The following is a 27305-nucleotide window of genomic DNA, read 5'->3' as shown; positions in this document are numbered from 1 at the left end:
CACATACACACGGCCCTAGAGAGAGAGGGCCAGGGACTGGCAGACAGCCTGGCATCCGAAAAATATACCCCGAATCAGTTTCACTGGCAGGAAAAGCAATGCGAATGAATTATATAAGGGCTTACATTTGGGAGAGCCCCGATGCCCTTCAAAGCCAGACAGTTGATGGCTCTGTCCAACCTAATTTGGACGCAAACGAGAACGAGGCTCCACAGCCACAAGTGGAGTATAATTTAATCAGGCTTCAAGTAGCTCGGTAAATAAAAGTTCAGTCTTTGGCGGAGACAAAGCCGAGCCGGATAGATAGACAAACAAACAAACAATTGGGGGCCATCAATAATGAAATCGATTCGGGGCTCTGTCACTGGCAATTGTTAGGCCTGCCGGCCTACTCGTGAGGCTTTTATTTCCGCTGCCTGCTCACGGCACTGCCAGGCGCTGAACTTTGACATTTCATTGCACGACCAGCCAAATGCCAAATGTCAGACCAGAGCGGCACATGTGTCTGTGGCAAGTGCAGCCCTGCTGCAGAGAGAGCAGAGCACCTCAAGGATGGTTCTCGGCGAGTGTGGGCGCCAAGAGCGGAGACAGTTTAACGCCGCAGACTCTGTGGCGTCCTCGACGTCCGCCCTGCCACAGGATTATTATTAGGAAGGCTTATGTCATGAATGGGATTAGGGCTCTCAAATTGGATATTTTTGCCTTTGTAATGACTTTCAAATTATGTACATCTCATCAGGCACGAACAGTCTCCAGCAGAGTCCCGTCTCTCTCTCTCAAGGAGCCGTTTTGACCCTCAATTGGTTGCACAACTCCTGCTTTGGCATACATATTTTAGAGATTTTTATAGCAGACACTTCTGATGTGGGCCCTGGGACATATTAACGCAATTTTCGCACACTTCTGTAGCTGGGGTGGTGGGAGTTTAGGTGTTATTTAGGGAGCTGCCAGGGACCACTTTTATTTACATACAGTTGGGTAGTCGAATCCCTGCCGCTCTGCTTTGCCCTAGTTGGCGGCCAGTGTCAGTGCAATGAACCAAAAACAATCTTTGGCTTGCCATCCAGTTGCTGCCAACCACAAAGGCGACAGCCAGTTGTCCCTAGAGATGGCAGCCAGTCAGCCAGTCAGTCAGTCAGTCAGTCACTCGTCCAGTTGGTTGGACAGCAGTCTGATAGCCGGGCTTCTCCGCTCTTTGTTGTTCGGTCCGTTTGTTTTCTGATAGTTTTCAGCACGACAATCGGGCTTCAAGTCTCACAGAAGTTTTCAACCCTTTTTTTTATGTATTCTCCCCCGCTTTCATTTCAGATTTGAGCAGCAAGCAAAAAAGGTTCTTTAGGAAAGCGAATCCGAGCTTCAGCGAGCATCCGAGGCCCACTGTTCGACTCCATTGTCGACCACTGTCAATATTAGCGCCATTGCAACTGCTGGGTGTGGGCGAATCTGCGCCCCGCCACCGGTAAGACCACCGCCACCCACCGCCCTCTAACTATGTATAACTCTAAATCACCAACTCACCAAAAGCTTGGCTGTCACACGTATCCGTCACCGTAACACATCTTCACCTTCCCCTGCTTCGCCTTGGCTCAAATTTTAAGTTTTACATTATGTTTTATATGTTTTTTAAAGCGGCCGCACGAAACTTCAATCAAATGGGAAGCACCACACGCATAATTCCAAATTGTGCCCGCGGGCATGACTCTGTGTGGCACGTGCCCCCGAACCCCCTGATGTCGGGCTGAAAAGTTTCAAGTGCCTGTAGAGGGCCCCAGGCCTCGACAATAAATCCACAAAATACACGATGACGTTGTGCGACATTCTGGTCTACAAGTGTCTGACACTGTTGACAGGGCACCTAAGGCCCCCACCCAGCACCCAACCGTGGCCCCATCCTTGGCTGGAATTGATTTTCGTTGCTTTGCGCCGCACAAAGGACTCTTGGCAATATAATGGCTGTTTTTTAGTGACTGCTGTTTGCCGTCGAGGCTTTGCATTTGCACTTGCCGGCCATTGTCCTCAAAGTGTCCTTGGCTGGTGCACCTGTTGCAAGAGCTTACTCCACCCCCCCAACTTCCAGCACATTCTCCCATTCTCATGTGCCATTTATTTTTATTTTCTGCTCGCAGTGGTCGCATAATTTAATTTACTTTCTGTTTAATCTTTTCTAATTGCAACTTTTAAAATGGACTTTTAGTTTTCACTCACCAACCACCTGTACCTCCGTCCGTTCTTTGACTCTGCCACTCATTCACAGCATTTTCCAATTAGCAAAAGCAACTTTTTTGCAATTTCATGGTCTACTTAACCCATTGCTCCGGGCAGTTCTGTAAGTGAAACGAAGCTGCAGACGACAGCATTAGAGAGTTCATTAAATACAAAAACATGATCAAAAATACTAATCGTTATCCTAACCAGCTGACATATGAAATTTGAAATGGGTTTAACTGCCACTCCATTGCAGAGGGCAAACATAATTGCCGCACTTTGTGATGATTTTTTACGATTTTTACCATCTTTCACTGTGAAAATTCACATTCGAAGTGGCCGCATCGCGCATACGCCGCGTGGACCACGCTGAAACTCAAGGTAGTAACTTCTCCCATCTCAGGTGGGAAATCCTTTGCTAGAAACCAGATGAGAAACAGTTAGACAGATACTACATATGTGTGTTTAAGTGGCTTTATTTTTATGTTTAAATATGTGACGCTTTAAATAACTTTATGCCTTGAAGTACGATCAATGTCTATGCACTATTAATTCGAGAAATCGTTAAGTGAATGCCAAAATTGAAAGCACTCTAGCTAATTGTTAAGCGTTAAGTGAAACCGAAAACGTAGCTATAAAATCTACTTTGTATTTCCCCTTTTTTTCGGCGTGCCGCAACTCGAAGGAAGCGAAAAGCAGCACCCTGAATTTCTCATCGTTCAAAACTAGCTTCACTTCCAATGTTAATTTCCTGAAGAGAAGGTAAAGACCTTAAAATGGAAGTGCCCCCAGTCCCAAGTGCCAGTTCCTGCTTGGGGCGGGCGGGGCTCCGATGAACGAAACTAATTTGAAATTTCATATGTTTGTCTATTCTTTCCCCATCTCTCTCTCTCTCTTTCTCCATACCGCTCTTTCTCTCTCTCTCTCTCTTGTGGAACTTTGTATGTTCTCGTTTACGTACTCTTTTGCCCACCCACTCAACTGCGCTGCACAATTTGACTTGTCCACTCGTCCGGCGATCAATCACCACCCAACCACACACCCACCCACCCAACCAATAATGCATTCCACCCCACACACGATGATGCGCAGATTCAGCTCGGGAGACTTGTCTTCCGAGGTCGACGATGTCGATCCCAATAGCTTGCCGCCAGCGGCTCGTCCCATCCAGGACCAGCCCACGAAGCCGCCGGTGCCGGTCGGCGGCGGGCCACCCAATATGCCACCTCCGCCGGCACCGGGCCAATCGGCGCCCGGCCAACCGGCTGGAGCCGCTCCGGAGCTATCGCTGAGCTTCGGGGCCGGCAAGGCGCCGACTACAGCGGCTCCGGCACCACCGCGTGGTGTCAGTGCCCCCACCAGTCCGGCCAAGTCGCGCGAGAGCCTGCTGCAGCGAGTGCAGAGCCTGACGGGTGCCGCCCGAGATCAGGGCGCCTCCATACTGGGTATGATCTGGCAAAATTCTGTAGATTGAAGTCCCTGGTCCATGTTCTGGCATATAATCTCTTCCCAACAGGAGCTGCTGTCCAGAGCGCCACACAACGGACACCGGCCTTCAACAAGGACAAGTACTTCACGCTCCTGGTGCTGGATGACCAGAACACGGACTGGTCCAAGTACTTCCGGGGCAGGCGGCTGCACGGCGATTTCGATATACGCGTGGAGCAGGCCGAGTTCAGGGTAAGCTGCTGCGCCTAAGGGACCACTTCGGTAGTCGGCATAATCGCTGTTCGTGTTTTTCTGTGTCTGTGTGCTTCCGCAGGACATTACGGTGGTCTCCAGCGCCGATACCGGACCGGTAGTCACCATGGCCGCCTACCGCAGCGGCACTCGGGTAAGTTATCCTTGGCGCCTGGCCTGTTTGCGGTTAATTAGTGCAATGGCCAGTCGCTTTAGTCCTTAGTTATCCGTTTGTGCGTTTATTGCCCGCCAGGCTGTCATCTGTCCTCTGTCGTCTGTATTTCCACCCGGACTACATATATAAGCCGTGCGGTTGTGTGGCTCAAGGACTTCGGTGGCCAGGCAGCCAGGCGGAATTAATCCATCGCCCGACCACCACTTAAGCGTTGCCAGTCTATCAACTGCCATTGTCTCGCTGTTTGTCCAGCTCTGAGCTCTCGACACTCTGACGCTCTATTTTTCACTATTTATTTTCGAGTCATTCTTTTGTTGGCTCTACGATGGCGCATCTCAATGGCACTACAAAAACACTTGTGGCACAACTGCGACGCACTTGGGGGTCGGCTGGGATATTGTAATAAGCAGCGTAGATATATGGAAAGGAATTCAAATGCAATAAATAATGCGTATCTAAAGAGTATACTGGATCAACGTTTTGTAGATATGTATAACTAAACATATCAATAAGACAGCTATTTGCAGGTCCCTTAAAGGGGTATATGAAAAATTAGTCAGAAGTTGGAAACGAATAGAAATAGGCATTTCCGAGCCCATAAAGTGCAGATATTCTTATCAGTCTGTTCCTCCGTTTGCATAGCCCAATGAAACGCTCAAGCACCTACACATTTGTTACAGAACTCTCAAAGATCTGGCCTAAATCGGCACAAATGGTTGCTGTGTTGCGTGGACTGTTTGCAAAATATAAACAGAGCTGAATTAGTCGTCTTACTTTAAACAAAATTATATAAATATTTACGGAAATGCTTTGTAATAAAATCTTAGTGAAATTTAAGGTCCCAAAAACACCAAAACTACTTCTTTGACAGCGATCACTTTTATGCCCAAAACGGAAGCGATCAAGTCACAACACATTCAGATGGGGCAAGATCTCTTCTGCCATGGTTCTGAGGAGGTTTTTTGGTTGATCTGCAATGGACAGTAGCCTACCAAGACTTTCTTTATTTAAATAACGATACTTTACAATATCTTACCTCACGAGTAATCGCCACGTGAAATTTTTACATTTCATGGTCGGGAGACACCAAGAAATACAGAATCTACATGATTTCTACATGTCTACTCAACAGCTTCTGGGGCGCCGCCACAGATATCAGCGGGCATTTCATGAACTTACTACCGATCGATAGGACAAGAATTTATCGACCATTCTATCAGAGTTTGAATTATTTTCTTTGATTAACAGAAGAATTGTCAAAATATGTTATTTAACTGAATGAATAGAAACCGAGTTATTTAGATATACGAGTATCCATCAGTTTACTAGCAAATTAAAGTCCAAATGGTTTTCTGCTAATCCAACAATATCTCTAAATGAAATTATTTTTATTCGTATATTTTCCAATTAAAAAATTACAAAAAAGTGTGTGTTTCGATCGTTTTGCATGTAGCGTTCTAAAATCTAATTAAATTCCTTTTTGTTTATTTATTCATTTTGGAATATCACACCAACAAACAGGTTGCGCGCTCCTTCCGGCCGGACTTCGTGTTGATACGCCAGCCGCCACGTGACGGTTCCAGCGACTTCCGTTCCACCATTCTCGGACTCAAGTACGGCGGAGTGCCCAGCATCAATTCGCTGCATTCGATCTACCAGTTTCAGGTGAGTCGTAAAATCGATATAGATACTCGGAGTGATGGAAACTGATATTCTGTTTTGTTCTGTTTTGGTTGTAGGACAAACCCTGGGTGTTCTCGCATCTGCTGCAGCTGCAGCGGCGTCTGGGCCGCGACGGCTTCCCACTGATCGAGCAGACCTTCTTCCCGAATCCACGCGATTTGGTAAGTGTACACGGTATAAACGATAAACATTAAAAGCTAGACACTAATTAAGTAGCTGTTCGAAGCTCGGTTACATTTCAAAAGCATCAATTAATAAATAACACATTAGGCATAACGTACGTATTAAAGCTCTGGACAGAGAGAAACGGTAGCATAACAAGGATTTGGGGATTAGGGGCACCCCATCCGCCTACGGATTGCTGAGGCACTTTCTGTAGAGTTGCGTGCGCCGCCAGCGGCACCGGGAGATGCTGCCGTTCACCGTGTGCGTCACATGGGGCATGCAGGCGCTGTAGTCGCGCTCGCACTTGCCGAACGGCGACCACTTGCAGCCATCGGAGTACTCTCGATGTCGCAGGCACTGCTGGCCAAAGCAGGGTGATACCTTTTGTGGGAATGGGAGGGAAGGGAAACCAGTTAGCTCGAACCACAGATCCCCCCGTGGGCAGATACTCACGGTGCAATTGCAGCTCTTGCCGTAGCCGCCGCTGAAGCCGTGGCGCTCGGTGATGGTCATCTTGGTGTACTCCTTGTAGTAGCTGCACACGTTCAGCGTGGGCATGCGTCCCGCGATGATGTAGACCTTGCCGAGGTCCAGCCTGATGCCACACATGGAGTCACTGTTGGGCGTGGCCAAACGACCATCGCGCAGCATGCGACGTGCCTCGGGAGTGGCCTAGAGCAAGAGTATTGGGTTACGTTACGTTCTAGCCGCCAGCGAAATGTCAATGCCACAGGACTTGCCTTGTAAGTGCGCTTGATGTGCACCTTGTAGGTGGTCTTGCCCGGATCGATGGTGTCCGATTTGCGCAGCACTCGCAGCTGCACAACTGTCAAAGAAATGCAGGCATTCAGTTATCGAATACCCCAAGGATTGGCCCCTACTTGGGGGCTGACTCACCATAGTCGGCCTTGCAGAAGTGCGTCTGTGGGTGCGAGGGCATGCAGGAGCAGGCGTCTACTGGGCGACCGTTGAGCGTCAGAACAGCCAGCAGGACGAGCGCCAATAAACCTAAATATTTTCTGAAATCCATGGCTTGGAAAGCTTTGCTCCTCCACTACGTCTCCACTGCCAGGCAGCAGATAAAATTACTTAATGGCGTTCTCAGTGAGTCCCCCAAGCTGGAAAAAAGAGGAAAATTGAGATTACTTTTTACGATGACGACAATGTTTTAATGCGAGAACGTACGTACGTACGTACACATATGTATGTATGTGCAATGATTATCAGGCTGAAGGTCGCAGAAAGTTTAATTATGTCTGTCTTACTTATGCCATTCAGAAGTGTGTGTGGGTTATCGGCACGATGGGGCTGAGAAGGAGGCCAGGCAAAAGCAAGCCGTCCATCAATCAAGCCATCAATGCAATGCTTAATTATGCATATAATATATAACACACACACACACCCCATACACCCTATACACCCTCTGTGTGACAGCAATTAATCGCGACTTCTGTCAGAGACACGCACGCTTCAGGGGCGGATCATCAAGAGCATTATGGCTAAAGCACTTGACTGTCTTTCAGGCACTCCTCGCGGGCCGTCCGCCCCCCCTCAGCTTTATTCTCTTTTCATCAATATTTTACTTGCGACTTACGCAAAGCCCATTCCGTCAGTCAATTTAGAAGGCATAAATCCTACGAAAAGTAGTTCAATTGCCAGAGCATTTCAATTGAAAATTGTTTATGGGAAATTCATAGAAAAACTTGAGAACCACAAATCGAAATCCATTACAAAACGGCTGCCGATATGCCTTACCCGTACGTACCATACATATATATTAACGCAAAAATATTGTATAATATGGAGAGTGGCAAAGGCAAAGGCAGGGGCAAAGGCAGGGGCAAAGGCAGGGGCAAAGGCAGTGGCAAAGGCAGGGGCAAAGACTGAGGCAAAATAATCAGCTGCAGCTCCCGTTCCAGTCAGCGTCGCCACTGATCGACAGAGATAGGCAGGTCGCATTGCATATATGCATATAGCCATATGCAGGCCAGCCATATGCAGCAGTGTGCCCTCCCGTTCCCCATCCGCCCATCCCCCCCATCATCAGTAGCGCGGCAGCTCGGCAATGTGGCAATTAAATTGAAATAAAATTGAATTAAAAGCATTTTGCGGAAAAGCCACTAGAAAACGTACGCACACAGAGGAGTCGTCTAGCTTGGGGGAAGGGGCACCAGCGAAGAAGTTGCATGCGTGAATCGATCAGAGAGAGAGGGTGGAGGGGGGGAGGCAATAGAGAGGGCTGCCGGGCCATTGATTGAATGCAGCGAGGCAGGCATAATGCATCAGACCATATTTATTAAGTGGCAGGCCAAACGGCGGCCGCCAGACAGGCAGACGCGCGCACTGCCTAATGGGATAAACTGGAGCAGAGGTCGTTGGAGGTGCCGGTGCCGGTGTCGGTGTCGGTGTCGCAATGCCATGGGAGAATACCATATTTTCGTGGAAGGAAAGTTTCGCCCCCTTTTCGGCCCGGACACTTTGCCTGGCAATTAACGGCGCGGATTTGTTTAACAAACAGCCCGACAAGGCAGCCAGGCACTAATACCTACGACAACGACGAGAGTGACAACAAACAAACAAACAAGCGGGGCATTCATCGCAGCGGAGCAGCAACAAAAAGTGGCACAGCACACAGCACACACATTGGAAACGTCATCGGCGCTTGGGCCGATAAATCACAGCGAGCCAATTGGATTGGCGGCAAGAAAAGCGTTTTAGAGGCGTTCGAAATTCGCACGATTTCCTTTTGAGCTCTTTTTTTCGTCGACTCCATGTCTATGTCTTTATTTATATATGCAGTGATATCTGAATACACAATTAGCGTGGCCATATATCAGGCAGGCAAATGTAGTTTTAAGCCAGCAGCAGGCGACATGCGGCTACCTGTCAGAAAACTTTTTTTTTGTCGGCTGTTGCGGGGACCGGCTCCCGGTGTTTGTTGACAAGCTTTACACGTGTCAATTAAATGTTATATATTATGGCACACGGCATTCATATCCACATCCACATCCACTCGCACGAAAATCTTTTATCCCCTGCAGTTGTTGCCTCCACTTTGACGTCACTTTGCGCCTCGTCTAATTGACACACTTGTTTTCACGGACTGCCACTGGCCCTACTGCTGCCCCTGCCCCTGCCACTGCCCCTGACTGTGTGTCGTCATCATCATCATCATCGATGTTGACTTTTGACACTAGTGTGATTGTCAGTCGGTTACAATATCAAGCGACTGTCATCCAATTATGCGGGCGAGCAGCACCAGAAACAACCATCAGAGAGACAACAATTTCGAAAGATATTAAGCTCGAGTTCAATTAGCATTGATTTCCACTCTCAGGGCACTTCAAGAATGCCAGTTATAGGCTGGGAAATATTTCAAGAACACCCTTTTGGTAGAGAGTTTTCTCTCCCTTTGGAATAATTTAAGGGCAACAATCATAATTCCCAATTATGAGAAAAGGTTCACCAACGACAAATCCATTTAGCATTTCTTTAAATAAATATTCCGGGACAATATTTGCCGTGCATAATTTATACCTTTGAATCGTGTCTACTGTTTCGTGAAGCAAACACAAAAATATGCAAATTTAATGATTATTAACACTTGCCAGGCAGACCCACAGACGGACAGACAGGTGGAGGTGATTTTCCCAGGTGTATTCAAAAGGATTCACTAAGCTCGGACATGAAAAGGGCCACAGAAACGTAAATAAGAGGCAAAACACAGAAAGCGCCTTTCGGCCAGACTGTGGTTTCATGGTCGGGTGGCTAGCCGTGGCCGTGGCCGAGACCCGGGCCAAAATGCGCCAAAAACGGCTCGCAAAGCAAAGCCACATAATTAATGCGATTCTGGTTTGCCTGCCGTTTGGGTGTTTTCCCAAAACTGAGCTAAAAGCGGATCAGCAGCGGCGGAGCTCTGCAGCGCTGCGATGTTTGTTTTATGAGCACTTAATTGGGCCCATAAATGGGCCCTAATGTCCGCCCAATGTGTGTGTGGACAATGGGGGGTGGTGGAAATGCATCGGTATACAAATGGTATTTATAGCATTCGGATTCTCCATTTTCACTGCACTTCAATTTACGATGCTCGATATTTTGCGCCTACCAAAGGGGAGGGTGTGGGGGCATAGCCTTAGGCATACAAAATATGCGTCTAATTAGCACTTTGGGTATCGCTTTCTAAAGCTCAGTTTATAGTACCCTCTATTTGAAGAGCACTCTATAGGCACCACTTACAAGACGAGTACATGTATGATATGCATGATACTTGAACAGTACTGGCTGTGTAAGGGGTTCTAGAACCTTTTGGTGCTCTAGCATTTGGACTGTGTTCGATTCCAGCTACAAATTTTAATAAAACTAAGTTTAAGATACAGCCAAACTAGCATCTTCCACAATAGAACTTTATTACTCCTGAGTATTGAGCATTTTAAGCTACTTTTACGAGTATATCGATCGATCCACCTACAAATGTTCGTAAAACTAAGCTAAAGACTAGCATCTTTCACCTTAAAACTTAATCACTTCTGATACTTGAACACTTCCAGCTACTTATACGAGTATAAGAGGTTCTAGAACCTTTTGGTTCTTTAGAATTTGGACTCTGTTCGATTATAACCATCTTTCCAGCAACAAAGTTTAATAAAACCAAGTTTAAGATACAGCCAAACTAGCATTTTCCACGATATAACTTTATTACTCCTGAGTATTGAGCATTTTAAGCTACTTATACGAGTATATCGATCGACCCACCTACAAATGTTCGTAAAACTAAGCTAAAGACTAGCATCTTTCACCTTAAAACTTAATCACTTCTGATACTTGAACACTTCCAGCTACTTATACGAGTATAAGAGGTTCTAGAACCTTTTGGTTCTTTAGAATTTGGACTCTGTTCGATTATAACCATCTTTCCAGCAACAAATTTTAATAAAACTAAGTTTAAGATACAGCCAGACAAGCATTTCCCACGTTAAAACTTAATCACTTCTGATACTTGAAAACTTCATTCTACTTATACGAGTATAAGAGGTTATAGAACCCTTTGGTTCTTTAGAATTGGGACTCTGTTCGATCCACCTACAAAGACCCGCATCTCTCACGTATCACTTGTGAGTATTTTCTTTCTCATCTACTCATTATCTCTGGAAAAACTATTATTTGCAGGCCCACACCTCTCGAGATATTCGTTTAAGCCAAAGCAAACAGCATTTGTTTAGAGGGTGACAGAGCAGTCGAGTTGTACAATAATGTTCTGAGTTTTAGCGGTCATTTACTTTTTGGTTTTGCGCTTTGTCGCAATTCGCTTTTTGTTTTGTTTGTTTGTCATTGCCGATTGACTTTCTAAACAGTCTGGAAGGGGGAATATGGCATGGGGAATGGGTAATGGGGAATGGGTTCTGGGTTCGGTTCGTTATGGGATCACATTCCCATAAAGCAACTGCGCAGTATTGGAAATGCTTGGCTTTGGCATGCTCGTTCGATATTACAGCCCAAGATGATGTCACCTTGCACATCTTCCCCAACGACTGCGAGGGGGAGTGACAGAGGGGGCGTGTGTGGCTTATCAGATGAATTTAAGATAAGTATCTGGTAACTAGATCAAGTAAATGTTTGCCTGGCATCCGAGTTGCGGCTAGGGCTGGCTCCCAGGAGGTTGCATGTTCAACTTTTGCACTTTTGCCAATTTCCATAACGTTGCTGGAAAACTTTCTTTGGCCGGCGGCGACTTTATGGCTTTGTGGCAGCCCAACCGTCGGACCGAACAATGAGAGAAAATTAAGAGGAAAAATATCAAAGTCACGATCGGGCAATGCCATAATCAGCCAGATCAATGGCGGCCCAAACAAAAGGAGTCGAGTATTTTGATTAATGCCTGACCCCCCCGCTGACCCAACGTGCCTGACCAGTCTCCAGCCTCCAGTCTGCATCTTGATCTTTGACACGCAACGTTTTGTTTTTCCCCCCATTGCAAACTGGAGATAGAGATACCCTCTAGACGACCATTAGCATTTACATGCACTCAGAGACAGAGACACCTGCGCTGGAATAATCATAAATAATTAAGTGTACATACGAATCGGCATCCGAGCTGATAAGAGCCGCTCCAGTGAGTGGCTGTGTCTCCTATCAGCTGCTGCTAATTGAATTGCCAGCAGCTGCCACTGGAAATGCCACTACAAATACCACTTGCCACTTGCCCCATGATGAGATGCATTCGCTCGGCGACTGACAGCTCTGTTCAGGTGTGACGAAACCTGGTCTGTTTGTTAGGACGGTGGGGAATGCTTGGAATGTTTATGGGCTTATGCATCATTAATTCATGCACAAGTACATACATGTACGAGTATGTATGCCAGGGAGAGATGTGATGGCATCATTATGCCGAAAATAAGTCTTACGCAGCCCATTCGAGGGGCCATTCCTTGTGCAAACAAAATTTGCAAAAATACCAAAAAACCAAAAAACCGAAACAGTTTCTACCCGAATTCGTCACGTTCCTGCAGGGGTTTTCTCTTTACTTTACGCCCACGCAAACGGCAAATCCCCAATTGAAGAGAGACGCTCTAAAAATTTCTCCTCGCAGGCCTTTGGTTCTGGGTCCCCAGGATGCGGCAACGATTCAATTAAAAATGCTAATGTGTCGCGCCTTTCGAGTAAACAAAACCCCAATAACGGGGGTCGGGGGTGGGGCGGGTTGCAGCTGAGGTCGGAAGCCCAGTTCAGGGACCATGACGCCGGCCGGTCGGCTCAGATTCGGACTCGGACCCGTCTCGCATTGCATTTGCCGGTCCGTAAAAAACATAAATTTTTAATGAGCAAGACCCAATGCCTTTGGCATTTCATATTTATATAAACTTATGTATTCACACACACGCACACATGGCCACAGTATAGAGACATCAAAATATAAAATATTTGTGAAAAAAAATCCCAGACTACAATGCAGTTCTGTGTGGTCTTTTGGCATTCCCTTAACAAAGTGCGGAATTTGCATAAAAATCAATACTTATCAAGAATGCATTTTTTCGGAAATTGTTCAGATTATGGAACATACAATTTACATGGAAATTCGAATGCAGTACGAAACCCCTCTCAGTATTCTCAGTAATATGAGACCTGACACAGCTGTTTAAGAGCACAGTTTTGAATAAATGTTGTTGAAAAATTGTATTGTAAAAGGTCCCACCAGATAGCTCTGAAACTGGGAGATTTAATAGCCAAACAATATCTGTATCCCTTCCCCTTTTCAGCCTGTTCAAGAACACTATAACACCCCCTCCCTATAAGTACCCTCCTCAAAAGAGAAACAATTTGATTTTATGTCAGATATGAGAACATTTTGCACATCAAAATTGAATCATATTTCATCAGGCCGAGTCGAGTGGTGATTTATTTTCATTTTAATGCCCAACATTCCAAGCCCCGTCCCATTCAAATTTGTGCCTTGGGCGACAGATCTTGTTAAGGAAATTAAAGAAAAAAAAAACAACTGACAGACAATCAGACAAATTGACGGCCCATGGCCCACACACACACACTCCGAAGGAGGAGGAAGGGAGGGAGGGAGTCTGGGCCCTGTGACAGATCCAAGGAACGGAGACTAAAAAGAAATCATCGTCAATAAATTGCTGGCTGACTTGTGAAATTTACGCAAAAAACCGAACAACAAGAGCAGCCGGGAAAATACTTGTAAGATGCAGAAGAAGCAGCCCGAAGCGGCCCGAAGATGATGATGAAAAGTTATTAATGGAAAGGCATACCACGCCAAAGACTCTTTGTCGCTGCTGTTGGCCTGTGGCTGGGGACTGTCACTGTCTCCTGCATTTCTTTTTAATTGTACAATAATATTAAATTGCAAAAGTTGCACAAGCAAATTATTAATGGTCGCATGAGTCGCATGTAGAGGATAAGCCCAACCATCGCCGTCTGTGGGTGTGTCGAGAGTCAGGCAAGTGTGAAGGAATAAACAATCGCGTTTGTATCTGAAGCCCTACTATATATGGGTATATGTCTGACTGACTCTTTTTTTGGGGGCCTTAAGTGCACCGGCGGCCAAATATGGGAGAAACGAATGATGTGCGAAGGAAAAGTTTTCATTTGCGGGTTTTCCTCGAAACGATACGAAATCTTAGTAGAGCGGCCACCAGCCACCGCATTGATCGGGTTTTCATTCTGGGAATCGTTGAGATACTCGCACTACTCACACCTGAGCAGCCACTAGCCCACTAACCGGGTTCCATTTTCATTCACAGGCACACAAACAGCTGTTGCGGTTACGGCTTTTGTGAGCAATAAAAGAGCAAACAAAACAAGGCAAAAAATGTAGCACAATACTCGCACGAAATTGTTACCAGACTCGTATATGGGATGGGAGGGCAGAGGAAGGCAGTGAGACGAAAAGAAAAGTCAATATTTCCAAGAAAATCGGGAAAAACAAAAAGGAATAAAAGGCAAAGTCAAATGAAGGAAAAATCGTCAATGCGAAAAGAGTGTGGGGGTCGAAGAAAAGAAAGGGGAAGACACTTGAAATGCATTTTCACGCACTTTCCACCACAGACAAGATTCTTTGGTTCAAATTGATAGTGTTTTTGCTGTAAAATGTCATAAACATATACAATTTGTAGAATTCTAAAATATTTTATGAATTCTGGTATTTTTAGCCATTAAAAAGCCAATGCCAAAACACACATGACGTATGCGTAATATGAAAATATCCCACGCAAAACAGAGCCAGAGAGGCCTCGCCTTGACATCCAACAAATTCCATTTACAAGGGTTCTACGAGTATATATATAATACAGACACATCCTCCATAACCGGTCAAGTTTCATCGACACAATCATATTTTCATGAATTTTTCCACAAAATATTGAAATTAACTGCAAAAGAACACTGCCACGGTGGGTGTCCGGCTACGGGGAAGCTCCAGTCGGGGGGCTTTACGACCAGACGACATTGCACAACGAGCCGCATGTATGTATATTTTTTAATGGCTGCAGTTTGTTTACAAATTGGCGACATTAAAAACTATTAAGAGGAATCGACAGGCGGGCCGCCGAACGGCCGTCTCCAAGAAGGAGGGAAAACTCTGACGAAGGCAAATAAAAACAAATTATAAATAAACGCAAATAAATAGAATGATAGGTGCGTGTGTGTCGGGGGCATGGAAAACTGTGTCGCTGTGTCAGTGATGCTGCGACGCGTCGCCACATTTCCCCGCGCTCGCGTTTTAAATAGCCAGAAAAACGCGCGTTTGTCGCGCCGCTGTCGCGCGTTTTGCATAGCTTCAATTTGTATCTTCTAAATGCCAAATGCTTCATGATAAAACCCAACAAAATAAGAAAAGCAAAAAAATGCCTAAAATTAAATTATTTTTACCTTTGAGCAGCAGCAACTTGTTTGTCTCGGAAAATTGCACGTACTGTAGCTTTTGGGGCTTTTGTCTTCAACTTTAACCCAATGGGAATTTATTTTCACTGGCACTCTCACGACTCGTCGTTTAATTGCCACTGCACTTGATCTTATATGGTTTATTGTGGATGGTGTATGGACTCGGACCCGCGCGTTTGTCCGGTGGAGCACTTCGCTGCGCTGCTTTTTCAGTTGTGATTGCGTTTGGTATTGGAAAAAGTAAAGTCAAATACCAAACGCAATCACACTCAAGTCCGAGAGAGAGCAACGAAGCAACGAAGCAACGAATCGTCAAGCCAACCGTTTCGTCTTGGCCGAAGTCCCGATCCCACTCAAGATCGCACTCGGGCGCCGAGAGCATGGAGCACGAGAGCAAGACGTGCGCGATAGTGATCGCTTTTGAGCTTTTTTTGGTCTGGTCCCCCGCATAAGCTGCTGTCGGGCGATCAAAAGCGTAATAAATTCATTGCAAATGAGTGAAACGCCGCGGCGGAGGAGCACCGAGTGAGAGTGAAAGAGAGCGGCAAGAGGCCGAGTCGATTGCATATTTCTGTGCATTATTTTACCTTGGCAGCTTTATTAATTGCGTGCAGCGGCCTGGTTTATGCTCTCGGGCATGGCATAGGAAATATGCTTGGCGCCACAGTGAGAGCGGCGGCATCAGGAACCGCAGCAAAATAGCGCATCTGTCAGGCCACAAATCAACCAATAATTTAGTTATACTTGCACACCGATACGGCTTACTTCCACTTCCTCGAGAGGGTAGGGTAAGTCTGGCGCACACGTGCTCTGCCATGCTGTGGGCATGGTCATGCTTCATGGTGTACGCCTACAAAACGTTGCCATAATCTGCATACACGACTAGCTAACGCCACCACATACTCATATGAGTACGACTACGACTACGAGACGCACAGACGTACTCTTACATGCATATATCGCTCACTCACCATATCCCACTCCCTCTCTCAACCCGAATCGGATGCGTCACAGTGCATATTTTAGGCCCGCTGATATAACTCGAGAGTAGACCTCTAGACAGCGACCACTCGAGCGGAATACGTAGCAGCTTCCAAGAATGCCTGCTATGTGGGGGTGTGACGTCTGGCCGAGATTGCCCCCTCCCCAGGCTCCCTTCACTCTCTCTCTCTTCCCATCTCGCTCTTATGCTGATATTCATTGAGTGATTTGCTCTCGCTGCCATCCCTCCTGTCAACGCGATTGTCTCTCATCGTTTGCGACAATTCTTCTTTCTTTCAGTTTCTGCGTCATGGTTTGTTATGGTTTTCCTCTCAGCTTTATTTTTTTTGATTGCATTTCCATACCCGTTGCGCGTAGAGTAGAAGGGTATGTTAAGTTCTTGTGAATGCAAGAAACAGGCAGAGGAAATTGTTCTACAAATTCCATAAATATTCCATACATAACTTGAGTTTGTTTTGATCTTTAGGATAGGATCTGGATATAATAAAAGCCAAAAGGGTTTTGCATATAGTTTGTGCCTATTTAAAACTAGATCGATCATATTATACTTGGGGAACCATAAATAAATATCTTGTAAACGGGTATCCTATAGTCGGAATCTTGAAAGTACTCTTTTACTTGGTTTATCTCTTCTGATGTCATTAAATTTTATAGGCAGGGAAAGTCCATATGTTTATTTATGATTTATCAGCTGTTTAAATATGTCAGATGATTAACATGTGGACTTACATACACATTCGAGACAGTATCTGTGTGCAAATACATTATCAATGGACAATTCCGTTGAATTATTAACAGTTGAATTTTTTCAATAGATGGTTGGCAGGGCCTTGTTTGTAGTTTCTCTTTCGTATTTAATTCAGAATTTGATCATTAATAACTTGAAAGAATTTTCCCTGAGTAACGTTAAAGGCATGAGAGGGTCGGTTCGTGGAAATGAAAGACCATTTCCATGGCCAGATTCAGAGTCGGAAATCGAGCAAAAACAAATACGAGAAAGACAAATGAATTTGGCATTTATCCAACAGATTAATAAGCAGCTTGGAACGTGCGCCCTCAGATTTCCGCAGCAAATAAAATCAAAAGAAATCGAATCGAAGCGGGTACGGGTCTGGGTATGGGTATGGGTCCGGGTCTCATCGCATCGGCATATTGTAATTTATATAATGCCAATCACAATCACAATCACTGACCGAGCGAGACACAAATTGTGATTGCATTCGAACTCTTCCTCATTGCAGTTCCAATTCACCAAGTTCCCCAGCGTGCTGAAGGCCGGACATTGTCATGGCGGAGTGGCCACCGCTCGGCTGGAGAACCAGAGCGCCCTGCAAGACGCCGCCGGACTGGTGAGCGGTGCCGGCAACGAAACGCATTGTTATTGCACCATCGAGCCCTACATCGATGCCAAGTTCAGCGTGCACATCCAGAAGATTGGCAACAACTACAAGGCATTTATGTAAGTGATGACCACAAAACCGCAGACGGCGCACACAATGCCGAATGCTGAATGCCGAATGCTGAAAGCCTCAATGATGATGGGTTGCGGATCGAGATGGGTCGAGTGGTCTGCTGTGGCCTGCTGTTCCCTGGACCGACAATTGACCTTGAGCTCAACGGCAACTGTCAGCAGACAAAAGCCGCCGCAATGCAATCGCCAATTATCCTACCAAGTGCAGCGGCAAAAGTTCATTGTTTGCCAACGAAAATGCGACGAGTTCAAAGATCTGTCTCTCTCCCTCTCCCCCCATTCAGCTTTGTGTGGCATCGAATTATCTACGCTCTTTTGTGGCATGCTAATTTATTACGCTTGCTTGCTTTCGCTCTTTAACAGGCGCAAATCCATCTCCGGCAATTGGAAGACCAATCAAGGCTCCGCCATGCTGGAGCAAATCACTTTAACCGAGAAGTACAAAACCTGGGTGGATGAGGTAAGTCATCGAATCAGATCTCTGGAGATACTAAATCATACAGTAAAATAAATTGGGGACCTACCTCACCGAATTGGGTGTACTCTAGAGTAGGGCTTACAAGTACAAGGAATTATATTGAAGAACCCCCGGCTCATTAGCAAGACGACGACCCAAAACTTGTTTATATAATAGAGAGACGCTGCCTAATAGAACCTGTAGGACAGATGGAAACCTGTCATATTCTGCTCCTTTCATTAAAGTTGCGACAGTTCAAACTTACACAGAAGTAAATATACCTTTATGGGGGAGTACTGTACCACTAGGAAGTATCTTAATTCTTAGACTAGAACTTTGTTCTTCCCTTAAAAGATGTCTCCCGAAAAGAGATGCACATAACACATGCCAAACCCACTTTGAAGTACACAAATATAGGGCATTCCAGTTGGTATTCTCCATTTGGGCTCCTTTGCAGTGCCCCATAGGCCAGAACACATTACCGTTACAGCCTCCAATTCTGGGCCATGGCATGGAAATCAGTTCCAAAGCAGCAGCTCAGCCTTTGCACACATTTATCAAATTTTGCCAATCAATATGGCTGATGCTGAGACTGGGACTGAGACTGGGGCTGGGGTTGGGGCAAATCGCTTTAAATTATTTGCGGCATTTTGGGTGCACAATTTGTGATTTCGGCTGTGGTCTGATTTGCCCAGCGGGGGGGTGGTGAAGGTGGGTGGGAGTACGATTCGGGTCTACTTTGACTGACGTCAGTCGTTGCCTGTTTATATGTGCCCTCGAGTGTCGGCGCCGCTTTAATTAGAGCTTATGAATATGCAAATCGCAAGACAGTTGAAACGGTTTTAGCCGCAAACACTGACTGTCTGTGTGTGTGTGTGTGTCTGTGTGGGGTATGAGGTAACGGGAATTAAACAATCCGATTGCTTGATGAGGTATTTATGTATCTGCTCGTACATGAAAATGCCATCGATTGAGGTATGCCATCAAAATCCATAGATGGCTCAGCGGCGCTTCCTTGGAGCGGAGGCTGATTCATTCGCTTTCCGGCACTGCATATGAGCATTAATTAATGCCATTTTGTTGCACAACCCAGCCCCATGCGGGAAGTGTTTAGGGTTATATATGTGGGTGGGCCGGGTCGATGATGACGACGTCGATATGAGTTTTCTAGGCAAGTCAGCAGCAGTTTTAATCAAAACAAACTGTGTAATTAAAACCAACTGCGGAAGCCCACGCAGAACACAGAACAGCAGCGACAGCAGCCTCTGGACCCTGCCTCTGGGGGTCTGGGGCTGACTGGGGGCATGGGCATGAAATCGAAACCACATTTTGGGACCATGACTCAATCGCAGGCAGGAATTCTAATCACTAATGCAATTGGATCACTTACAGATATCGGAGCTCTTTGGCGGCATGGAAGTGTGCGGTCTCTCCGTGGTCGTGGCCAAAGACGGACGCGAGTACATCATCAGTGCCTGCGACAGCACATTTGCGCTCATCGGCGACAGTCAGGAGGATGACCGCAGGCAGATAGCCGACCTGGTGTCGGGCCGCATGCAGGTGGGTGGCGTACAGTCCTTTTTCGCCTCCAAAGAGCCTCTTTAGCAAACTCCTTCTCTCCCGTAGAACGTTTGCCGCCCCAGCATGGCTCAGACAGGACCGGGCAGGCTCCCCTCCCGCTCGTCGGTGTCCTCGCGCGCCGAGAGCCCCACAGACGATGGCATGGCCCCAACACCGCCACTTCCAGCCGGACCCCGGCCAGCGCCCATGGGCGGACCACCGCCCATACCCGAGCGCACCTCGCCAGCGGTGGGATCCATTGGACGGCTGAGCAGCCGCAGCAGCATATCCGAGCTGCCGGAGGAGCCGTCCTCCTCGGGGCCGAGCACTGTGGGAGGAGTGCGACGCGACTCGCAGACATCGCAGGCATCGAGCATCTCGTCGGTGTCCAGGGTGGGACAACGTCCTCCGCAGACCCAGAGCTCCGTGGTGGAGGATGCGGAGGACACGATGAAGAACCTGAGGAAGACGTTCGCGGGGATATTTGGCGACATGTAGGAAATCGCTAATAAGAAGCGCGGCAGAACGGCGAGCGAGACAAGCAGCGGCCTGGGCAGTGTGCCCACCAGTGCCGGGCCAGGGAGCAGCGGAGGCAGCGGCTTCAGCGGCTCCTTCCTGGGCAAGCAGTTCTCGTTCGCCTCGGGCGGCAAGTCTGGCAACGGCAACGGCAACGGCACGGAGGTGATCTCCACCCAGCCCAGCCGTCCGCTGGAGGAGCCATCAGCGGCCAGCTCAGCCGTCCAGCCCGGCAGCAGCGTTTCGGATAGCGTCAACATAACTACGGATACAAGTACGGATAAAGCCGCCGGCGGCTATAAGCCGGTGACCAACTTTGAGCCACAGGAACGGGTCAATCCCTTCGACAAGGAGCCGCACAAGTCATCGAGCGTGGCCAGCATCGCTGGCGCCGCCTCGAACCACACCACCTCATCCTCCTCGTCGATCTCATCGTCATCGATCTCGTCGCGCATCAATCGCAATGGCAACGGCATCAAGTCGCCGCCCCCACCCTCGGGCCCGCCACCGCCGCCACCCACCGTGGCCGCCACGGTCCACAGCAATGCCAACAGCTCCAGTGGGTATCGCAACAGCTTCAGCAGCACCCTCAGCAAGGACAAGACCAGCTACGGCAACTACGGCAGCTCCACCTCCATCGAGACGATCACGCGCATGGACACGAACACCACAAACACGGCGGCCACAGCCACGGGCGCCGGCGAGGCCAGCGGCATCACGGCCATCACCAGCATCAGCAATAGTGCTGGCATAGGAGCGGGAGCAGGAGCAATTGCTCCTTCCACTGCAGTGGGACCGATGACCACCTCGGCCACCACCAACGATTGGCGCTCGGCCATCGGGATCCGTTCGGCCAGCGTCTACAGTGCACCGGCGGCCGTGACCACCACAGCACTGCCGGGGGACACGTCCGGCTACGACTCGAACTCGATCGCCTCGCAGGCGGAGTACAACAATCCCAGCGATCTGCCCTCGTACACCAGACCCTCGTACACGCGCTCCGAGAGCAATGGTAATTATCTAGCCGTGGGCGTCCTCCTCGTCAGCCTAACGCTGCGCAAGACCTAGATCAAGACATTGGTCCTGCAAATAACTATACTCTCATATCTATATCTTACCTACATATGCGCTCATGTCATTTAATCTCATTATCGTACTAATCAGCTACACCCCATATAGGTATAAACCCACATAATCGTAAGCTATAGTACATTTAGAGACCAACTAACATAAGTACTCTTAGCCATGTAGGCAGCCGGTAGCCAAAAAGCGACGAAAACGAAAGCAGACAAATACATAGGTGTTTTTTTTGGTTTTATTTCGATTTGATTTGTATGTGTTGGTGGTTGTTAGCCTAACTGTTTTGATTTTCCTAGTACGCCAACTCTCTCTCAGAGTGTAAGCCAAATATTACGTATACGACCTGCGAGCCGGCCAAAGTGTTTGTAAGTCTCTCTCTCGCCCAGTGCTGCTATCGCTTGCCTGCACGCACCCAAACACACTCACGACACGCACACGCACACGCACACAGAACAACAGCAGACAACAACAACAACAACTCACGACAGGTAACAGTACAGTACTCGTACAGCAACAACTCGCTAGAGTGCACCGCAAAAACTTGAGTTCATGTACGGCTTCTGGGCACGCATCGAAACCCAAACAAGAGAAAACAACAAAACACAACAAATGTCAAGAGTACTCGAAGCTTCTAGTTTAACAAAATTTTTGGTAGTTAATGCAACCATTTTGAGTTTACTGTACGAATGTGTGTATGTCCCTCGTGTGCGGGTGTGTTATCAAAAGATGTCTTCGAAAACCTAGAATCGAAATTATGTACCCTTGAGGGCAGTGTCATTCTCATACCCATTCGGTCACACATCTCTCATTCATAAGATTTGTTTTGGTAACACTCATTCTACGCTCATTATCCATTCACCCGAATCAAATTAGTATCTAGAATTATGTAAAGCGATTGGCTCACGTAGTGCCTAAAGATAAGTGCTCAAGACTGCACCCACCGCCAAATTGATGTGCACCTCGAAACCCCAAGAAACCCAAAAACTGTTTCACTAATCTGCCCTATCGATTCTTGCAGCCTCCAAGTCGTCGGATCTGGACATTATATTTGGGGATCCCAAGACCAGCAGCACCACCACACCATCCTATGGCAATGGCAAGTTCACCAGGGCCGCCGGCTCCATCTCTGATGCGGACATGATTTTCGGGGGACCTCCTTCGAACTACAAGACGGATCGCTTCGGTGCGGCCAAGAGCATGAGCATGAGCTCTAGCGGAGTGGGTGCTGGCTCTGGATCGAGCGGCTATAAGATCTACGAAGGCATACAGAATGCGGCCTTCAGTGACTTCAGCGATACGGGCAGTGTGAGCAGCATGGGCTCGGCCACCAGGCGCTGGAGTGCCGCCCGCGAAGATGATGATGAAATAGATTTGAAGTGAATCTAAAGGGCACTCTAACAAAAAATCTATTACCTATCATATACCTATACTATGGAAATCGATCTGTTTCTGCCTCTGAAGTTTCCTGGTTTCAAGCGAAACTAAACATACACATACACCTACAACAGCATCAGCATCAGCCATTGGGTTACTGTCCTTTCAACTATCTAACTATCAATGTGTGTCTTGTTACTGAATATTTACTGTAAACCCCTAGAATTCATTTGCCATACAAGAAGAGAAGGGAAGACGCCGCAGAAGCAGCTCTGTAGACACTGTAGTACACTACTAATCTATAATTATAACCACCAAATGCAACAACAATAATGCAAAGCCCATATAGATATATATATACTATATGTATGTGCAAAGATGACTTGACTGGTTTTGCAGCATAAACATAAACATATTTAATTAAATCATACCTAAAACATTTTGAAAGATTTTCGAAAAACATGAAAGTATATATAGTATATTAAATATATTATTGAGCCAAATATTGAATTATATGGTATACCCCCCATCCCCCCCATACACATATTAAATCACAATATATTACATGTTAATGGGAGAACTTTTAATCGAAATATTAATGAATTTGTTAAATATACCAACATGAGACATGATATAATATCGAACAAACAAAAAAAACTAAAAACATAAAAGACAATATGCGCAAGAGTATGATGATAAACAGGCAAAAGTTTAATACTAATACTCTAAAAATACAATGCGTTATAATTCTAATGGATAAATCGGTTATTGAACTATATGTATTCCGAAATTACTATGAGCAAATGTTACATACCAAACACAGACACACACAGACACAAACTAAATGTTTATTATGGTAACCAACCAACCACAAATATGTATTACGATTATGATTATTATCATTATGATCTATTAGCGGTTAATGTTTAACAGACGATAGCCATTGAGGGCTACAGAGGGAGAGACGATGTACCAGGAGGGACAAGCAATGTTAAGCTAGAAACAGCAACAATAACGAACCAAACATATTCGAATCTCTAAGGATGCAGTGGCATCCACAGGAACTACATTTATATAGGGCTTAGTTGGTACAGGGAGCAGCAGCTGAAGATGAGGAAAATCTAGATAATATATATAAATAAATATTTAAATGAATGAAGTCAACGAAGTCATATTTTAAACATACATACATATATTCAAAGGAAACAATAGCTTTGATTTGATTTAGCTACAAATTGTTTTTAAGGATTGTTTGTTCTTTTGTTACGCACATGTTAAAGCATTATTTATACCATAGACAATTATACAAAACGTGTTCTGTTGACAGATTAAATAATAGACGAATTCAATATCGAAACCATAATTTCAATTGGGTTGTAATTATCTCTATAGACAAAACATACATATTAAAGGATATATTATACACAAAGTAAGCTCGAGAAATTTGTTAAACTCTCTTCGATTTTAGTAGAACATTTTAAACTAAAAAAAAACAAATTTACAAGAATAATATTGTTTTGGGTTGGTAAATTGGGGACTGATTTCCCCCCGGCCCAGCACCCTTCTACACATATATATCATCCTATCATCTATAAATATATTATACAAAATATATATATATATGTAATTATAAGCGAATCTTTGGCTACATGTACTTTTTCGTAACCGTATACATCATCAATAATATATGTAATCGAACTGGCACATATTCACAAAACATACTCGTACATACATATATTTATAGCGACAAATGTAGAACAGACAGTACATAAATAAATACAGGCATCCATTCGACAAACATATATGTATCATGGCACACCCACCAACCCACAAATACACCCCATAACTACTCGTACATAATCGAACGATAACAAAACAAATGCCGAAAATGCTGAAAAATATATAAATATAAAATTGAAATTCAAACGAAATACTCAAGCATAAAGCGTCTAACTTACACGACTTCTAATCTGTTGCAAAATACTATACCAAATAAATACTCGAATTATTGTGAAAGTATAGCAAAGATATATGTATTTATATGTTGTCGGTAATTGATGAAAACCATGATCAACATGCCCCATTCCAGGCACCCAATGCCATGGAATGGTTGCACTCACAAAATTTATTGCAAGTCTATATATACACACACACATACAATAAATTATTCCAACAACAGCTAGGAAAAACAAAAGCATTAAAGTAACAAATAAATGAGTTGATGATTGATACAAAAGCAAAGACACAAATTGTTTTCCACTCTGCGGTCCGCCCACTATTTCCACTATTTCCACGATTTCCACGCACCATTTTCGCGTGCGTTTACCTGTCAAATTGCGTTAGCATTGACATTCGCAAAGATGTTTTTCCTGGAAGCGATGCGACAATCAAGGTGAACTACTCCTTGGGCCGGAAAAACGTCTGTGGGTAATTTCAGGCTAATGACACTAGGAAAAACACTCTCGCCTGTGCGCCTCAAGCGGTTTTTATGGTGCAGCGATGCCTGCCAAATGATTGCCTACTCTCAGCACCTGAGCCTCAGCTCAGCTCTGAGCCGATCTGCTGCCTGCCAAGGCGGAACAGCAGCTTGGGCAGATGGGCGACGGATAAAAGCCAGGCGCTTGGCCAGGCCCAGACTAGTCACAAATCACAGCAGTCGGTAAACGCACGCGATCTTCGAAATGCAGCAACCAAGCTCGGATTACCGGATCACCGTCTTGCTGCTGGGCCTAGTCTGCTTCCTCGGCCTGGGCGAAGCAGCCAGCAGACAGCTGCAGATATACGACTTGGATATGGATAATGAAGTGTCAGGAAACAGCACCGAAGGCCAGTACAATCCCAGTTATGGGCTGACGATGGAGAGACCTCTGAGCTGGCTGCGGCAGGCCCAGAGCATGTTTGGCAGCCCCGCCGGTCATGTGGTCATGCAGATGGCCAAGGAGCTTCTCCACCGCTCCGCGGGCAACAGTCAAGTGGGTGATCAGGGCGTCATCTTGTCAGCTTCCCTCCTCTGATCTCTCGGTTTGTTCTCTGTTAGGTTCTCAGCCTGAACCTCACCAATTTGCTGATCATCATACTGCTGAAGGTGCTCATCTTTTCCGCTGGCATCCTTGGAGCAGGACATTGGAGTGGCTATGGCCATGGCTATGGTCGTTCCACCGGACGCAGTGACAAAACCTTTGGCTTGGGCCTGGAATCGGGTGATGACTACATGATAATGGGCTTCCTGGCCGCCCAGGGAGCCGGTCGCGACGAGTGTCTCTATGCGGCGGCCTGCGCCTGCCCCAATGCCGCCTATGAGTATGCCAAGGCGGGGCGCGCCCTTCTGGGGGCCATCGAAGTGTTCGAAGGGTAAGGTGGCACACTATTTATCTTGCGGAAAGCATCCACTTATTGTTATATTCACAGGGCCCCCTCAGGGAAGCCCCGCTACAACGATCTAATTGTGCTGATGGAACGCGCCGCCTACGATGGCTATCGAGGAGTGGCCTGCAACACCACCCAAGCCTGTGACGGGCTCCTCTGAGATCCCATTCGATCCTAACTATGTGTTTACGTTTATCTTTAAATGTATTTTATTATGTTGCAGTACAAATGAAGTGCAGGTTAGTGCATTGCCTGGCCGTGACCGAGTTTGGCTTGTGGCTCGTGGTGTACAGTCTCAAAAGGTTCAGCTTGGAAATCAGAAATTAGTTGCTAAATATATATTTGACTAGTCTACAACTATTATTGTTTCTACTGCGGATGATGCGATGCCCCTTCCCTCTAGCGCAACAGATTCCTGTCCAGGCCCGGCTGCTCCTTGCCCCCGGATATGGCCTTCACGAACTCCGGGTAGTGCAGGAGCCCGTCATTATTGTCGTCGGCAATCAGCAGAAACTTATCAATGGCCTCTGTGGTGGTTATAAAAACATCTAATTTATTGGCCATAGTCCTAAATATGGGCAGATTATTATTACCTATAAAGTGCTCTAGTTCGTCGGTGGCATTCTGCAAGTACTCGTCCCGCTCGCTGTTCTTGAAGTAGTCGTAGTTGTGATGCATGGCTGATTGTATCATCTCCAGGCCATCCAGCGCGTTATTATTGTCATTGTCGTGGGCCTGTAATGCCAGAAACATTTTAATGACCTACGCATTAGTGAGTTGGTTTTCCGCACCTTGAACATATAGAATATCTTCTCTTCCTCGCTGAGGTCGTCCAGGTTGGCCTGCACGCCCATTTCCTTGAGATCATCGTCGATGCGACTGAAAGGGAAAAGCCAATATTGAATGGGGAATCCACATTGCCGCAGTTGTGGCCGCACTCACTGCTCTTCGTGGGTGAGATGCTGATCCACGCGCCGGGTCTCGCCCCGCGGATGGTGGGGTCCCCTCTTCAGGGCCAGGGCTCCATCGAAGCTTTGACTAAAGTTGGCTATGCAGATAATAAAGTTGAGCACATTCGATAGCTTGCACATCTTGTGGATTCAGTTGGGAAGCTCTGACAACACTTTGTCGGGAAAGGGCAGTGTGTATATGGTGGTTGGCCCAGCCTCAACTGTCAC

General features: G+C 46.4%; 4 protein-coding genes across 4 annotated transcripts; 2 read left to right on the top strand and 2 right to left on the bottom strand.

Annotated features, from left to right (window-relative positions):
* The first annotated feature begins 1343 nt into the window (after positions 1–1343).
* On the top strand, positions 1344–24997 carry LOC108157331 (synapsin). Its single transcript, XM_017289347.2, is given in 12 exon segments — positions 1344–1459; positions 2891–2967; positions 3298–3650; positions 3722–3885; positions 3968–4039; positions 5582–5725; positions 5800–5904; positions 17545–17762; positions 18138–18234; positions 19624–19791; positions 19858–21319; positions 22406–24997. Coding segments are annotated over 10 exon segments (3018 nt in total). The 5' UTR covers positions 1344–1459; positions 2891–2967; positions 3298–3424; the 3' UTR covers positions 22768–24997.
* LOC108157330 (tissue inhibitor of metalloproteinase) lies at positions 5430–15526 on the bottom strand. The gene is made up of 5 exons (XM_017289346.2): positions 15290–15526; positions 6806–7026; positions 6649–6734; positions 6362–6580; positions 5430–6289 (listed from the first exon to the last, which is right to left on the bottom strand). The coding sequence occupies exons 2-5, from the start codon at positions 6936–6938 to the stop codon at positions 6095–6097; spliced, it is 633 nt and encodes a 210-aa protein (XP_017144835.1). The 5' UTR covers positions 6939–7026; positions 15290–15526; the 3' UTR covers positions 5430–6094.
* A 384-nt stretch (positions 24998–25381) lies between the features above and the next one.
* On the top strand, positions 25382–26484 carry LOC108157535. The gene is made up of 3 exons (XM_017289638.2): positions 25382–25733; positions 25799–26112; positions 26170–26484. Exons 1-3 carry the CDS (start codon positions 25443–25445, stop codon positions 26285–26287), a joined length of 723 nt encoding a protein of 240 aa, XP_017145127.2. The 5' UTR covers positions 25382–25442; the 3' UTR covers positions 26288–26484.
* Positions 26464–27273, bottom strand: LOC108157536 (multiple coagulation factor deficiency protein 2 homolog). Its single transcript, XM_017289639.2, has 4 exons — positions 27070–27273; positions 26919–27006; positions 26721–26862; positions 26464–26654 (listed from the first exon to the last, which is right to left on the bottom strand). Exons 1-4 carry the CDS (start codon positions 27216–27218, stop codon positions 26527–26529), a joined length of 507 nt encoding a protein of 168 aa, XP_017145128.1. The 5' UTR covers positions 27219–27273; the 3' UTR covers positions 26464–26526.
* Positions 27274–27305: the final 32 nt, after the last annotated feature.

This window comes from Drosophila miranda, chromosome 2 (genome assembly GCF_003369915.1).
Source record: "Drosophila miranda strain MSH22 chromosome 2, D.miranda_PacBio2.1, whole genome shotgun sequence".
Taxonomy (NCBI): Eukaryota; Metazoa; Arthropoda; class Insecta; order Diptera; family Drosophilidae; genus Drosophila; species Drosophila miranda.
This window is presented reverse-complemented; position numbering and strand designations above follow the sequence as displayed.

Bases quoted from the DNA above. Each gene is read 5' to 3' on its own strand.
- LOC108157330 (XM_017289346.2), bottom strand. From the start codon at position 6,938: ATGGATTTCAGAAAATATTTAGGTTTATTGGCGCTCGTCCTGCTGGCT. The intron at 6,735-6,805 runs GTGAGTCAGCCC...TTTCTTTGACAG, and splicing joins CTTCTGCAAGGCCGACTATG to TTGTGCAGCTGCGAGTGCTG. The intron at 6,290-6,361 runs GTGAGTATCTGC...TTCCCACAAAAG, and splicing joins GCAAGAGCTGCAATTGCACC to GTATCACCCTGCTTTGGCCA.
- LOC108157535 (XM_017289638.2), top strand. From the start codon at position 25,443: ATGCAGCAACCAAGCTCGGATTACCGGATCACCGTCTTGCTGCTGGGC. The intron at 25,734-25,798 runs GTGGGTGATCAG...GTTCTCTGTTAG, and splicing joins GCTCCGCGGGCAACAGTCAA to GTTCTCAGCCTGAACCTCAC. The intron at 26,113-26,169 runs GTAAGGTGGCAC...TTATATTCACAG, and splicing joins GCCATCGAAGTGTTCGAAGG to GGCCCCCTCAGGGAAGCCCC.
- LOC108157536 (XM_017289639.2), bottom strand. From the start codon at position 27,218: ATGTGCAAGCTATCGAATGTGCTCAACTTTATTATCTGCATAGCCAAC. The intron at 27,007-27,069 runs GTGAGTGCGGCC...TTTCCCTTTCAG, and splicing joins CATCTCACCCACGAAGAGCA to TCGCATCGACGATGATCTCA. The intron at 26,863-26,918 runs GTGCGGAAAACC...CTGGCATTACAG, and splicing joins AGATATTCTATATGTTCAAG to GCCCACGACAATGACAATAA.